The sequence below is a fragment of the Colletotrichum orchidophilum genome, assembly GCF_001831195.1.
Source record: "Colletotrichum orchidophilum strain IMI 309357 chromosome Unknown Scaffold_53.1, whole genome shotgun sequence".
Classification (NCBI taxonomy): Eukaryota; Fungi; Ascomycota; class Sordariomycetes; order Glomerellales; family Glomerellaceae; genus Colletotrichum; species Colletotrichum orchidophilum.
Genome location: NW_019173009.1, coordinates 246,181 through 260,425, shown reverse-complemented (window position 1 = coordinate 260,425; position 14,245 = coordinate 246,181). Strand labels below are relative to the sequence as shown.

At 55.4% G+C, this 14,245-nt stretch overlaps 7 protein-coding genes across 7 annotated transcripts; 4 read left to right on the top strand and 3 right to left on the bottom strand.

Moving 5' to 3' along the window:
- Positions 1 to 2,542: 2,542 nt before the first annotated feature.
- Positions 2,543 to 2,644, bottom strand: CORC01_06892 (uncharacterized protein; the record flags this gene model as incomplete). The annotated part of the gene is made up of 1 exon (XM_022618530.1): positions 2,543 to 2,644. The coding sequence occupies one exon, from the start codon at positions 2,642 to 2,644 to the stop codon at positions 2,543 to 2,545; it is 102 nt and encodes a 33-aa protein (XP_022475009.1).
- Positions 2,645 to 2,686: 42 nt separating this feature from the next.
- Positions 2,687 to 2,953, top strand: CORC01_06891 (uncharacterized protein; the record flags this gene model as incomplete). The annotated part of the gene is made up of 1 exon (XM_022618529.1): positions 2,687 to 2,953. The coding sequence occupies one exon, from the start codon at positions 2,687 to 2,689 to the stop codon at positions 2,951 to 2,953; it is 267 nt and encodes an 88-aa protein (XP_022475008.1).
- Positions 2,954 to 2,963: 10 nt separating this feature from the next.
- On the bottom strand, positions 2,964 to 3,501 carry CORC01_06890 (alpha/beta hydrolase fold protein; the record flags this gene model as incomplete). Its single annotated transcript, XM_022618528.1, has 2 exons — positions 2,964 to 3,343; positions 3,399 to 3,501. 2 exons carry the CDS (start codon positions 3,499 to 3,501, stop codon positions 2,964 to 2,966), a joined length of 483 nt encoding a protein of 160 aa, XP_022475007.1.
- Positions 3,502 to 4,311: 810 nt separating this feature from the next.
- Positions 4,312 to 4,671, top strand: CORC01_06889 (short chain dehydrogenase; the record flags this gene model as incomplete). The annotated part of the gene is made up of 1 exon (XM_022618527.1): positions 4,312 to 4,671. One exon carries the CDS (start codon positions 4,312 to 4,314, stop codon positions 4,669 to 4,671), a length of 360 nt encoding a protein of 119 aa, XP_022475006.1.
- A 1,459-nt stretch (positions 4,672 to 6,130) lies between these two features.
- Positions 6,131 to 7,214, top strand: CORC01_06888 (monooxygenase; the record flags this gene model as incomplete). Its single annotated transcript, XM_022618526.1, has 4 exons — positions 6,131 to 6,220; positions 6,521 to 6,678; positions 6,854 to 6,993; positions 7,114 to 7,214. The coding sequence occupies 4 exons, from the start codon at positions 6,131 to 6,133 to the stop codon at positions 7,212 to 7,214; spliced, it is 489 nt and encodes a 162-aa protein (XP_022475005.1).
- Positions 7,215 to 7,996: 782 nt separating this feature from the next.
- CORC01_06887 (fungal specific transcription factor domain-containing protein) lies at positions 7,997 to 10,758 on the top strand (the record flags this gene model as incomplete). Its single annotated transcript, XM_022618525.1, has 6 exons — positions 7,997 to 8,181; positions 8,250 to 9,320; positions 9,409 to 9,852; positions 9,924 to 10,183; positions 10,285 to 10,485; positions 10,595 to 10,758. The coding sequence occupies 6 exons, from the start codon at positions 7,997 to 7,999 to the stop codon at positions 10,756 to 10,758; spliced, it is 2,325 nt and encodes a 774-aa protein (XP_022475004.1).
- A 200-nt stretch (positions 10,759 to 10,958) lies between these two features.
- Positions 10,959 to 12,710, bottom strand: CORC01_06886 (cytochrome P450; the record flags this gene model as incomplete). Its single annotated transcript, XM_022618524.1, has 3 exons — positions 10,959 to 11,114; positions 11,203 to 12,393; positions 12,459 to 12,710. The coding sequence occupies 3 exons, from the start codon at positions 12,708 to 12,710 to the stop codon at positions 10,959 to 10,961; spliced, it is 1,599 nt and encodes a 532-aa protein (XP_022475003.1).
- Positions 12,711 to 14,245: the final 1,535 nt, after the last annotated feature.

Sequence of the window (14,245 nt, the reverse complement as noted above, 5' to 3'; positions counted from 1 at the left end):
GCAGCCAGCGTAAGCGAACTGGAATTGACGCTGTTCTCTTTCGGGTGCGGGATCGTTGGATGGGCCGGCATCGTCAACTTGTCAAGGACTACCCCCCATGGCTGGTGTGGGTTAGAATCCATCGATATCGAAGCCGTCGCATTCCCTTGTAACCCTATCGACGCACCCCTTGTTTTTTTGCCCACGCTACCGACGTCCGGGGGGGGAGGGGAGAGGGACTTGCTAGTGAGCCCCACCCAAGACGAAGGTCTCAGAGATAAGGAATTGGCCTCTGAGTGGGCGAACCGGCGACGCGACCCCCAAAAGTTGTCTGCGCATTTGGCAAAAAAGACCACTTTTTGGGTCGTTCACGCCGTCGGGGCGAGCTAGTGTAAGATACCCACCCTGTTCAAGCATGCATCATGGGGGTTCTTTGGGCGTCGATGAAAGGGCGCGCAGGAGAAGGGGAAATTCGGAAGTACGCCTCAGAGAAAGAGGGGGGGAGGGAGATGGGATGGGGTGAGGAACACGAAGATTTGATGCCGATGTATCCTTTTGTCCCCTTATCTGCTGCCTGGGGTAGGGAGTCAGGACGGACGCTACGCGAGCTGAAAGAGGGAGAAGTGGGAGGAGGGAGAGGTCGAGAGAACGTGGGAGAGACGGGGAGAGAGGGGATGCCGGCGCCGCAGAGGAGAAGGTGGGCGAGAGAGGAGGGCGCCAAGTGGGAAATTGTTAAGCAAGAGAGTGTGTGCCATGGGGATGGGGGAGGAGGTGTCCCACGTCTTGGCAGAGCCAACGGTCCATACATACCCATTGTCTAACGTCGAGGAGTGCGTAAATACGTATGAGGGGAAGAGAAGTCGTCGTGATATCGAAATATGAAGTCATATCCACGATGCGGCTCTTCTCCAAGGTTGTTCAAGCTTCTGCTGCACCCCAAGATCGCGCGGGCGCTCGACGGGGACTTTTTTTCCCTACCTAAAACCCCAGATCTCGGGAAGCAACGGTTCGTCCCCCTAGGTACATTTCTAAAATAAAATCTCCTAGATAGAGAAAAGAACGATCCTTCCCGTGCGCGAGTGATGCGGGCAAGATAGAGCAACGAGAAGGGAAACCCGGGAGTTTGGATCTTGCGCCCGCAAGAGGTGGGTTTTCGTGGTGGTTTGGCGGGCGTTGCGGGCGCAAGAGACGTTGGCGTGCGTTTGGGTGTGTGGTGAAAGGTGTAGCGGGTGTGGCCGGTGCAACGGTCTGATTTGCGATAAGATAGGGTGCCTAACCTTAGATAAAGGCTGGCTGCTTACGGTACTGAACAACCTACGTATAAGGTGGGCGTGTGAGCCCCTTCCTCAAGTTGTCGACGTTGATTTAAACAATTGCAACTTCTTCCCCTTTCACCGGGGCCGTTGGAGATGGCAAAAGTCAACATGTCGTCAAAGCAAGGCCCAAAGAGCCTCATTTTCGATTTGGGTGGAACGGGGGAGGGGGTTGGTTTCGGTTTATCCTTTTGGGCCTCCCGCGGACGCGTCCGCGGGAACGGGAGCGGGAACGAGACGAAGAAGCAGTGACGTGCTTTGCTGGGCACGCGGCTCTTTGAGAAAAGGGTAAAGTAGTTACGCGATATTTACATGATGAAAACTTACCAGTGGTGAGGGGAGAGGGGGGGAACGTGCAAAGTCTTGGCTTTTTTGGAGGTCTGGTAGGGCGACGAATCGGCGAGGCTCCTCCCTTTCTTTCTTTCTTTCTTTCTTTCTTTCTTTTAACTACTGGACTGGACGAGCTTTTGGAGATTGGCTTCCCTCCTCTGGTTTTTGGTTGGCCTCGTTGTGGAGTTAGTTTGTTTTATTTGTCAGGTTTGAAGGGACATAATGCCGGTTTCGGGGATTTGGGCCCGGCTCTGCTCTCATAACTCCCTGAAGATGCGCATCACGACCTTGGTTAGAGATAACCCTACCATCTGGGGAGGGAGTTCCTGGATTTGACTGGCTGGGTTTATGGTCCCGGCGTGACTGGACAAAGTTGCGCTGTGGCATGTCAAACTCTAGCTAAAGTCATTGGGGACTTTGACTGATTCTGGTGCGATAGGAAACGTATCATTTGGTCACTGCTCGCGAGTGCGAGCAGGTGGGTGGTGAAGGAGACAATGATTGTCAGATTGTTGAGATTATCATCGACTGCATCATCATCGACCTGGGTGCTTGCCTCCCAAGGGCTTCTGAGCCACAGACGGGATCGACCAGCTTCTTGGCACGAAGGCACTTGATGGAGAACGTGGCATAAGAGAAACGAGCATGACGAAACACCGACGAGCAATTCATATCTCACAGTTGGCAATTACGGTGGTATCAAGTGCATTTCATCTACAGAAAATCGACAAAGACATCCCGATGCTTAATTCGTCATTCTCTGAGATGCGTCCTCGATCAACCCAAACTCCGACTCGATCAGGATTGCATCGTAAACCTCGCTCGCAGCCAACTCAAGTTGGACGTCTAGCCCGGGATTCCGTCTCCCCACCGCCTCCGCAAAGACCCGCGCACCGTCGCAAAACACTACGCGCCAACCGTCATATACAACGACTTGCTGATATTGCCAATCTCCCCGATCCACTCGATATCGCCGTCCCGCGCCAGCGGCTTGAGCGGCTTCGCGGCCTGCTCCTGCGCATGATTGTGGGAGAAGAGGTGGTCGCCGAGGGCATATCGACCCGATGATTATCCCGGAAGACATGGCATCTGTCTGGAGCGAGAGGAAAGGTGGACACGAGGAACGTGCCGGTGAGGTGCTTGGCCAGCCGGGCGGGTTCGACATCTATGTGGGGGCGGAGGAGGCGGCAAAGGGCCTGGGCCGTGAGGTTCTCGCCGGCCGAATCGCCACCGATGACGAGGTTCTCCGGCGCGACGGCGTATCGCAGGAGGTGGTTCGATCTCTTCCTACTCCTCGCCCGTGCCGGCGCGGGCGCCGGGCCCGCCGTTGACGTAGCACTTTCAGCACCAGGTGAGGTGGCCCTGGTTCAGCGGGGCAATGTCCCCGCCGCTATGGAAGAAGAGAACGAATTCGGAGGTTTTTCTGCGGTTGCCGAGCCACAAGATGCTTCCGCTACTCGTGGTGGCATCACTGTTGTCGGTACCAGCAGGGGTGGCAAGAGGTTCGACATCCTGGCGCAGGCAGCTGAGGGCGGTGATGCTGCCGCTGTCTGTCCCGTTCTGCGACTCCTTGGTCTTTGGCTTTGCGACCCAGGCCGAGTAGACTTCCAGTGTCTGGGTGACGAGGTGTTGGAGGATCTCGCGCGGCTCGCGGTAGGTTGCGGCAAGGAGCCAGAATTCCAGCGGGATCCCGCGGCGGATGGCGTGCGGCAGTCCAAGAGCTACGATTGAGCAAACGTGGAGAAGGCTTATTCGTTTTGGAGAGTTTTCAATCACGCATTGACTTGGAGCTTGTTGATGTCTCCGGACGCACCCAAGAGCACAGGAAGACGAGACCTATCCTCTCGAGAGGTCGGAGAGCGGGTTGTGCCTGAGCCATGGTTGCTGTTCCGAAAGCTGGAGCCGAGTGCCGATTGAGGTGAGTAGAGTAGCTGCTAACCACTCAAGCGACTTTGCGGAATTGTCAAGTGGCTGACGGCCTTAGAAAATTGAAGCAGGAGCGGGCCCAGGTATCGAAGGCTTGAAGTGAATAGACGTTGCACTGACGGATTCCGTGGCGTACCGACATGGAATATAGACTCGGACCAAAATATGGGGGGTTTGGTTTTATTTCCGCGCCCCCGGCTGGTTCTCTTGGCTCTGTAGATGACGGACTGTTAACGGGACAGCTCCAATGTCGTTGTATCAAAGCTCTACAGGGGGCGCTCGGAATGAACCCGACGTGGGATCCGGTATTCACCTATCGCCGCATCGGGGACGGCTGGGCGGGAGCGGAGGCGGTAGAGACGGGTGTCTTGTAGATATTGGTCCACAACCTGCTGCATTTTGGGGTCCAGGTGGCCCAGGGTCGAGAATCAAACCTACACAAATTCCCCTTCGCCTACTTCTCTCTTCCCAAATCCCGTTGACCACCAAAATCATGCACACTCTATTCAAAGCACTTGACAATTGACTCGGTGGCCGTCTTTCTCCATGGGACCATCCTCAACCCCGGACTCGTTGCCGCCGGAGCAGCAGCAGCAACGAGGACTGGACCCAGCCGCCTTCACCTCACGTGGCGTCCCCTTGATCCTCACCCAACTCCAATTCGCCTCATGCGTTCTCGCGGCCGCCGGCCTGGCCCTCTGGATCCACGAGCAGTTGAACGACGGTGACTGAAGAGATTGTCGTCGTGATGAACTGCGTCCCGATGGCGTGGCAGCTGGCGCCGGGGACAAAGTTGCCTAATTACCAGTGCGACAATAGCGACAGGAGCAAAATTAGGTCCTTGTACCAGCGCATCCGCTCTGAGGTCGGGGATATGACGGTCTTGGTGCTGGGCCGCGGTCTCGCCGTCATGGAGGGGACGTATGCGGACGTGGAGCTGACGATCAACACGATCCTGCTGGCGCCATTCTTGCTGATTAAGGAGTTCAATCCGCACATAGTCAAGTCGAATCACGGTCACATTGTGAATGTGAGCTCGATGAGATTCGTTATGCTGCCTACCCATATTGCTGATGATAATGCGGCGACCAAGGCCGATCTGGCAGCTCTCCACGAACTATAAGTGTATCTGAATCCGTTCAAAGAGTACTTTTTTTTTTTTTTTTTGAGATGTTGTTACTACCAAGGGTGATCTGACTGGTTCGGACCTGGAAAGAGCCTTTCAATTGAAACTCAAATAAAGAGAGGGCTGGTTTATTGATAAAATACATGGATTTTCGAACACAATTCATTGCTCATGCTCTGCAGGGAAGTGGCTAGCTGCATTGAGAGTCCGGCGTCAAACTCACCGACCACCTCTTCTTGTCTCTAAGAGAACCACAAGATCGTCCAATCTCAATTGAAACCCCACAATAATAGTCTTTTCAAGTAATAAGAGGTTATTATCCAATTTGATGTGACGAGCTGACTTTCACAATCCTTGCTTAAGAAATCCCGTGTAAAACGCGGTTGGCAAAGGGATTGAAGCGAAAATACGCCCTTCATATGCCCGTTTTAAGTCTTTTCTTCTGAGGGGCGCACATCGCCTTCGACACTGTCTCAGACGGATCACAGGCCACGGAAGTGCGAGAAGGAAAATTACGGTGGGGGCCGCAGCTCCAATGTCCGTTAAATACGGATACCTAGGTGCCTTATCCGCTGTCTTCGTCGGAATCGTTCCGACCAATGGGAACAGGTCCGCAACCCCTCCAGTATCCATTTACGGAAAGTGTCCGAGGCCAATCACAGCACAGCAACATAATGATGGATGGCAGGTTATACAAGATAGACGACACGCCTGGAAATACGACAATGAGATGGCAAGCTCTCCAATTTATTTGTGTGTCCTCTTAACGTCACATTTGCCACCGGAATCTTACCTAGCGTCGTTGCATGCTACATACCCCATTCTTTTCAGCTTGAACCACACGATACTGCACCACGGCGACGACAATCAACGTCAGCGAGACCGTACATGTTTCTTACGACCAATTCGCCTGTATCGGTTCTGGTATCGCAGCCATTAGCCTAGGGGCAACGCTGAATCGATGGTACGGAATCGAAGACGCAAATGTTTTCGAATGGCATAGTCAACTGGGCGGAACTTGCTTCATCAATCGATACCCGGCACTGCCGGGTACGTTTGGACGTCTCGATGCCTCGAGGCAGTCTCCAAAACATGAGCTAACAGCCTCTCGATCTCATCATCCAGGGTACGCTTGCGATGTCCCCAGCCATGGTATAGTTTCTCCTTCGAACCCGGCCCGATTCCTACAGCACGAGAGTCCTACCGACATACTCGGAGATCTGGGAGTACCTTAACAACGTCGCCCACAAGTACAACCTCCGGAGGAACATGCCCTTTTGACATGCTGGCGAACGCTGCGAGTGGACTGAAGAGCAAGCCCGATGGCGTTTGACGATCCGCCACATCAAGCCGGGTGCCACCTCCTTTCACGAGTGCCAGTTCTTGTTCGCGAGCACGGGTGGCGCTGGTCACACCCAACGACACTGACGTGCCCGGTGCAGACACCTTCAAGGGCATGATCGAGCACACCGGCCGGTGGCACCCGGAGATTGAGCTCGAGAGGAAGACGATCGTCCTATTCGGCAATGGGTGCACGGCCGCGCAGGTCATCCCGAACAACGTCCATTAGACAAAGTCGCTGTCGCAGATTGTGCGATCGAAGCACTGGATCTTCCCGCCCATTGAAAGCAAGGTGCCCGACGTGATCCGGCGCGGGCTCACGACCGTCCCCGCCCTGGCTTGCATGCGCTTCATCGTCTTCGCCGCGACCGAGAACTTGCTGAGGGGGTTTCCCTTGTCGGAGGCCGCAGGTACGTTTCGGGCGGGACAGAAGAAGATTGCGGAGGACTATTTGTGGTCTACGGTGCCGTCCAAGTACCAAGACCTCCTGGTTCTCGAGGTCTAGATCGGTTGCAAGCGGCGCATCTTTGATCCGGGTTATTTGGAGAGCCTGCCCACGGAGAACCAGACGTTGACGAACGAGAAGGCGCTGGAGATCGTGTCGGGGGGCGTCAGGACGGAGAAGGGTCTGATCGAGGCCGACCTGATCATTCTGGCCAACGGGTACGAATGATATGACGACCTGACAATACGCATCCCCTATTGACCTGGAATTATCGCGCATGGTGTCACGTGCTTAGGTAAGCTGACGATAGGTCTTTCGATGGAATTAAGGTTAAGAGATAAGGTGTGTTTAGGTGCGAGTTGGGGTAAAAGCTAAGACTAGTGAGAATTAGAGTATAACCGATACTAACCCAAACGAGTTCGCCGCCGGGATCGACAACGTCGGGCGAAGGGGCGAGACGATACCGAGCCATTGGAAGTCCTTTGGCGGGCCCGAGGGGCAAGCACAGTGTCGAACTCGGGACGCAGCAGCTGGTACTTTCGGAAGTCGGCAGACGACACCAAGACGTGGAATGCCATGAGTTACTTCTGCTCCCAGGGGTATTTCTGGTATATCGAATAACAAAGCTAACTACTTAAGTTTTTGCGTTACAGGGATAAGCCAGCTCGGTCTCATCGATGAAGAGAAGACAGCCGCGCGCTTTGCTTATTGTTCTGGCCAGGTTGCTCGGTCTCGCGGCTTGGGGAACAAGTGACAATAGAGGATTTGCTGCGGCCGTAAGCCAGGCTCTGCTTTCGTTGAAAGCTCTTGTTTTCTTCATGTCCAAGTAGATTATCAGACTGTTGGAATTCCTCATGTTGCCAGCGGCTGCCAGCGGCTCAGGCGGACCAATTGTCTAATTGTTTCCGTTTTGGAATGCGTCTGAAAATGTTTACCAAATAGCCTATTCACTCACTGATATTTGCGGTGACTTCATCTTTATTTGCCGCGGGGAGATGCCCGTAGACAAAGCGTAGCGTGGCGATACATATACCCTATTATCCGTAGACCAGACACAGGCACAAGTTCATCAACGACTCCTAGCCTACATGGATTCTTATTACTAGGTATTGAGTCAAACAATTGATGCGAGTACGAAACCAACCACCAATCAATGCGCAGCTGATAGTCATAGCGCTACTGCTAGTTCCCGGTTGGCTTTGAACTGCCGCCATGGCCCGCTTCCGTCGGGAAACTACACGGTCCGAACCTGCACGTCAAGGATATAGCCCACAAAACTCGATTGACCCAGAGTCCACGAGTCCACCCTGGGGTACCATAGGACGAACACCTTCATCCGACATCTCCGTGTGGTTCCTCTTGGCAGTACTTTGACTTTCCTTTTTCAGTTGATCCTGACGGTGTCGAGAACCTCAAGTCACTATGAGAAGATTTCGGTAGTTACCAACCGAGATCGAAGGAGCGCATTCTCATTGACAAAGCAACATCTTCAACGCCGGCATACTTGAGCATCACGGCGGGATTCAGCGTCCCACGATGCCTTCTGGGCGACAGGAACGGCAGCGTCGTCGTAAAATCACACTGGCATGTGAGCCATGCCGAGAGCGCAAGGCGCGCTGCGACGGTGGCAAGCCCATATGCTCGACTTGTCAGCGCCGGTCCCTGGACCTCGAACACTGCATCTACACAGTGAACAATGCCAGAACGGCATGTAGCGATGAGTGAGTTGTCGCCAGTGCTCTCACCTCCTACTTTCTCCGTATCACTTACGTTTACCACCCCCCAAAAGCTACACAAAGACGCTTCATGAGCGTATTCGCAAGCTGGAACAGGCTTGCGCGTCGCGCGGCATCGACGTCAACACCCTCGAAGCCACTGGGCAAGACATCCAGGGACCCGCGGATACTCACTCATCCGCCGTAGCTCGAGACTTCAACGCACTGGACATCGCACTGGACACCGCACTAGACACCGCCCTGGAAACATCCGACGAACAAGCCGCCCAGTTCCCATCGCCGTACTCGTCTGTCGGCGTCGAAAGCTCTAGCGAGGCCAGGCGGGTGACCGCAATGGGCACAATCCTCGCCGAGGACGACCTCGAGGACTTACCCAACTCTACGGAGCCTGATTTCTACGGCAGCTCCTCAGCCGTTGCATTCTTGAAGGAGGCCTACCGTGCGATGAGCTCTGTTCCTTCAAGAGCTCAGTCATCCACGCCGTTTCGAAGCCAGCAGGCATCGTCCGTCTCAACGCCGTCTCTATACGCAGACTTTGACAAGTTTCTGCTCCCTCCTCGACCTTTCGCCGATTATCTCATCGACCTGTATTTCCAAAGATTCCACTACCTCTGCCCCGTGTTTCATAGACCCGCCTTCGAAAGGGCATACAGGTCTCTCTGGGAACCGGCAACGGCGACGGCGACTGCAGCAGCAGCCGAAGCAGACGATGAATTCCGTGGCGTCGGCCTTGGCTGCTCCCCCGGCGCGGACGCCAGCACCATCGTCTTCCACAGCGCGCTCAACTCCATGTTCGCGCTCGCCTGTAACTTTGCGGACCTCACCAGCGCGGAAAAGGCCAAGAGCATCGAGATCTTTCTCCTACGGAGCAGAAAGTGCTCCAGTGTCGACCTGCTCGAGAAAAACAACTTGGGCGTCGTGCAGACCTTGCTGCTGTGCGGGTTGGTCTTTCAAGGGACGCCGTTTCCTGACCGATGCTGGAACGCCGTCGGCATCGCGTGCCGGATTGCGCAGGGCCTCGGACTTCACATGGATGCCGTGGCCGCGCGGGAGCCAGGCGAGGGGCTTACTTTGGAAATGGATGTGAGGCAGCGGACATGGCAGGGATGTGTTATACTTGATACGTGAGTGGACCCCTGTTCCCATGCCCCACCTTTCGACCCATGGTAAAAGGTATGCGGCGATTCAGAAGATCTAACGGTTTTCTTCCAGTCTCGTGAGCATGACGTTTGGTCGACCCACTGTGACCTCTTGTCTATCAGCAAACGACTTGCTTTCAAGGTCCCATTCCGCCGCAGACCCGAGTCTCGAGCGACCCAAGCTAGAGTTCATCACTCAAAGCTTCAGGTTGAGCCTGATACTCGAAAATATCCTCTCGCAAGTCTACCAGCCATGGCGGAACCGGCATCCTATGCAGAAAGCAAGTTGCGGCGTGCGAGGAGGAGGGGGAGGGGGAGGAGTGGGGGTGGGGGTAGGAGGCCAAGTCCTGGGCTTCGACGCCATTGTCGAACTCGACACGAAGTTGACCGACTTTGAGGACTCCGTACCGCCGTTTCTGTCGTGGGGGGATGATACCGTCTCCCGGCTAGACGGGGCGGTATCGGACCCAGATAACCTCCGTATTCTCGCCAGTCAGAAACACGCCCTCCATGCTAGGTACGTTGCACCACGAGAGGGTTGTAGAATTGTTAGGGGACACCGACTAAACATGACCGTTCCGAACGCAGATTCTTGTATGTTCGCCTCATGCTTCACAGACCGATCCTCACCGATCTCTCTGCCTCGTACGCCCGACCTCATCGGGATGCCGCCGGAGGCCTAGCAGAAGCACCACCGACCAGACAACAGGCCCAGGACAGAGGTCTTAGGGCGCCGTTCCTGACGGAGTGCGCCATGGTGTGCGTGGACGCGGCCATGCAGCTCATCGCTCTAGTCCACGACTCGTATCAGAAGGACACGACGGGGGCGTGGTGGTGGAATAGCTTGTGTAAGAACCCTTGCCCCCCTTCCCCCGCCCTCCGCGGCCAGTTTCCGCGCGCGTACTTTCAGTAGATTGGTGGGCTAACGCTGTTACATGGAAATCTCTAGATGCTTGTGCTGCCGGCTTGGTCTTGATCGTCTGCCGCCTGTGTCCGCGTCTCTGGGCCGGGCTGGACCGCGCAGCGACGTCCGCCTCGTGGGAGCAGTGCCAGGGTATCTTGCAGGGCATCGCCACATTTAGCGCCTCGGCTCGCAAGTCGCTGGATCTGCTTCGCAAGATTGACGGGGCCGTGACGCAACTACAAGCAGGTGAGTGTGACGTCGCGCACAAAAAGAATCCAATTCCCTTCCCGCCGCCAAATGGCGTAATTTTTTTTTATAGAGACGCTGACCGCCTTTTTCTTTTGTCTATTTACAGCGAGAGAACCGTGTGGAGAGCAGATGGACCCCGAAATTTACGCGGGCATGGCGGAGAGCTGGTCGCTTCCGGAGGATATCGATGTCTCGCTGCTTCTCGAGCCCGATCCCATGTCTTTCTTCCGCGGGTGGGAGATGATGGGATACGAAACCTCAAACGCTTGAGAGAGAGAAAAGAACATGCCCCAGCTGGGAGAAGCTGGTGTGGCTGATGGGTAAATAAAGCAGAGTTTAGTCTATTGTGTAATGATCTATCCGTTGAGTCTAAAAGGAAAGGAAATCTATGTCGTCCAGGGTGGCACACTTTACCATAAAGTTGCCCGCTAAATAATGTCTTCTAGAAAATGGGGGCTAGTTGCATGAAATCAGTCCCGCTCCAACTTGGCGTCCTCCAAAACACCAGCAACCTGAGCTTCGCGCAGGATGAGAGCATTGTAATGCTCATTTCTCATGGTGACTTTGACGGGGAACGGCTCGCCCGTGGCCTCCAGGTTCAGGGTGTGCTTGTCGTATTCTCCATTCTGGAAGTAGGTAATTAGTGAGCTTGCCACATAAACAAGAAGTACTGAAACAGGGAGGCAAAGAAAGCAGAGGGGGGGAAGCACTCACAGGCTTGTAGTTGGCACACTGGACCAACCTGGCAATGCTCAAGAACATGCTGCGCTGAGCCAGGCGGTATCCCACACAAATACGTCGGCCACCGCCAAAGGCCCACAACCCGTGTGTGATATCCGCCTCGTGGCCGTTCAACCACCTCTCGGGCTTGAAATCTTCCGGATCCTCGCACTCGTGAGCGACGGCGGGCCCGTTGATGGCGAAGCTGGTGCCCGCGGGGAAGAAGTATCCCTCAAACTCCATGTCCTGGGACGTCGAGTGGTCCGGGGCGAGCGGGAAGATGGGGTGCCAGCGCAAAATCTCCTTGGCCATGGCGCAGATATACTTGAGGTCGTCCATGTCGGCAAGGGTGGGCAGCCTGGCGTCGGCGTCGACGCCGCAGAGGGCGTCCACCTCGGCGCGGGCCTTCACGAAAACGTCTGGGTACTCGAGCGCCGTCATGGTCATGATGTTGAGGGCCTCGCGCGTGGTATCGCTGCCGGCCTCGATAAGCTGCATGGCGACGAACATGCCGTCGACGTGGTCGCCCTTGTACTTTGTGTCCGGGTGAAGCAGCGTGTCGCGGACGAAGGATGGGGGCGCGGTGCCGTTTTCGACTTTGGCCGCGATGGGGCTGTACCACCTATCGTAGAGGTCGTAGTTCCACTGGCCGAGGGCGTCCCAGTGCGGCCTCCAGAGCTGCATGAAGCGCGGGAGCTTGGCCAAGTCCGGGAACCAGTCGATGATGCTGCTGCCGATGCTGCCGACGAAGAAGGTGACGGCGTTTTGCATTTCGATGAGCTCCTCGTTGGTCTTGACCAGGCGCTCGCCGAGGACGATGCGGTGGATGACGGAGTTGGCGTAGCGGTAGTGGTGACGGTACCACTTTTCCGGCTTCAAGACGTACTCGGCCAGCATCTGCGTGCTCTCGAGCTCCTGGAACTCACCGTACTGCCGCAGCGCGGTGCCGCTGAGGAGGGTGTGCATGACACGTCGCGGCTCGGCCCAGTCCTTTTGCGCCTGGAGGACGGACTTGCGGTTGCGGGCGACGAGATCGTTGGAAATGGGCATCGGGGACCGGTTGTTCGTCTGGCTACTTCGCTTTGCGAAGATCTCGCTAACGACCCTGCTGTTGTTCAGGAGGACCATGGTCTTGGAGCCGAGGTGGAGGGTAGTCATTTCTCCGTATTTTGCCATGGAGAGGAGCTGGATTAAGCACATGTGAGATATGGTCTTGTAAGGGCAGCTTCCACGAGAAGATGGGTACGTACGCCTCTATTGTAAGGGTCTCCTTTGCTGGCGTTGACCTGGAGCAGGTTCCCGAACAAGGGAACGCCTTTGGGGCCCGGGGGCAGGACGGGACGTCTTCCATCCTTTCCTCTGCGTTTGCCGACTGGCTTGAAATACTGAAGCACTATCGCGACGAGAACGGCGGTTGTGGCGGCGACGGTGAAGAGTACGGTGGCCACGAAATGTTCTTGTCGTAGGCGTTCAAGAACGCTTTGTAAACGCGGTGCGTCCATTTTTGAGGTAGAGAATGTTGTGGGTTTTGGATACAAACTATGAGGTTAGCAATGATAGGAAGTCTGCATTTTACAACAAGAATCAAACGCTTTTATCATGACGTTTAAAGGTGAGCCGGCCGCCCTGAAGAGAAGTTCCCTAGAACGCATATTCGGGATCGTTCCGATGCCTTGTGCTTCGGCTAGACCACGAAACCCTGGCTTCGGAACCAACCCGTTGCAAGGATTTAATTCCCGACAGGCCTAGAATACTTTCCGAGTCAGCTAGATGAGATGATCCATACACAATGGCCCGTCATTGTTTGATTTTGGCAAGTGGTCCACACAATTCATGGTTCCTGAGGGGGCCGTAAAATCCGTCCTCCGGCCGGCGGGCGCGGGGACTCGGGGTGTTATGCGGCTGATGGGGTCCGACGGACAGTCCGGTAAATGTGGCTCTCCGGCAGGTGGAGACACAATGGGACCTTTAAAAACGACGCGCGCCGGCCAGAGGTGGTGAGGATTGCTGAAACCTGCCAGTCAGTCGAGGTCGAGCAACAACAGCCAACGCCTTGGCTCAGGCCGCCATGCAGGCGCAGACAGGAATCCGCCTTTCTGTCAAAGATTTTCTGACACCATCGCGATACCCGATCGGCCGATGTCTGCGATTGTGGCTCACACTACGGCGGCGTCCAATCAAGATGGTGCTGCGAATCTCTCAACCCGTGGTCCTCTACTACGTATGCATTGGGCCTTTCACAACCAGGCAAGGCCATGAGACGCTGGCAATGGGCAATCTCCCAGGGCGCAGGAGGTGACAGTCAGAGTGGTTACACGTGTTGCCGCAGATGACCTGGTTAGACAGGTTGCAGTAGGCTGCAGGACGACGGTGCAGATCCCTGTCGAAGCCGTGGTTTTACAGCACTTTGTACAGAACACACTGTCTTGAGATACGACCCAACCTGGATGGATCAGACCCAGAGGGTCAGAGAGGCCGTCGGTGTGCAGTTGATGAATCAAGTGATGAATCAAGACATGAAGCGCATCGCATCTTTGTGCGACGGGCTTCGACACGTCTCATCAGAGGATAAAAAGAAAGACTCTGGGAAGAGGCGGTAAGGATGCGTTGGCGAGGGGAGCGGGGAGGCGAGCCGGGCTGATCTCCACATGGGACGTCGAGGATGGTGGTATCGGGTGGCACTCGCTGACCTCAAGAGAAAGGTGTGGCTCAGGCTGTAGCAGCTGAAGGCATGGATGATGGATGGAAATGGATGACGGATGGGATTGAACTGTGCAATGTGAATTGTTAAGTAAGGCATCCGTACGTAAGCGCGGGCAATTTCAACAGGGTCCCGCGGTCGGACAGGGCAGGGATGCTTATAGCTGCTGCCGTCCTTTTCGTCCCAATTGCTAATTTCGCAGGCAGCTCGCCTCACCCTGTTCACCTCGTCTTAGTGGTTCGTTACCGCTGGGCTACCCCGCCGCCATCTGAGGTGAGAACCTAAGGTGCTGCCTCCCTCTCCTTCTCGAACCAGGAAGGGCCTAGCTTCAGTCCT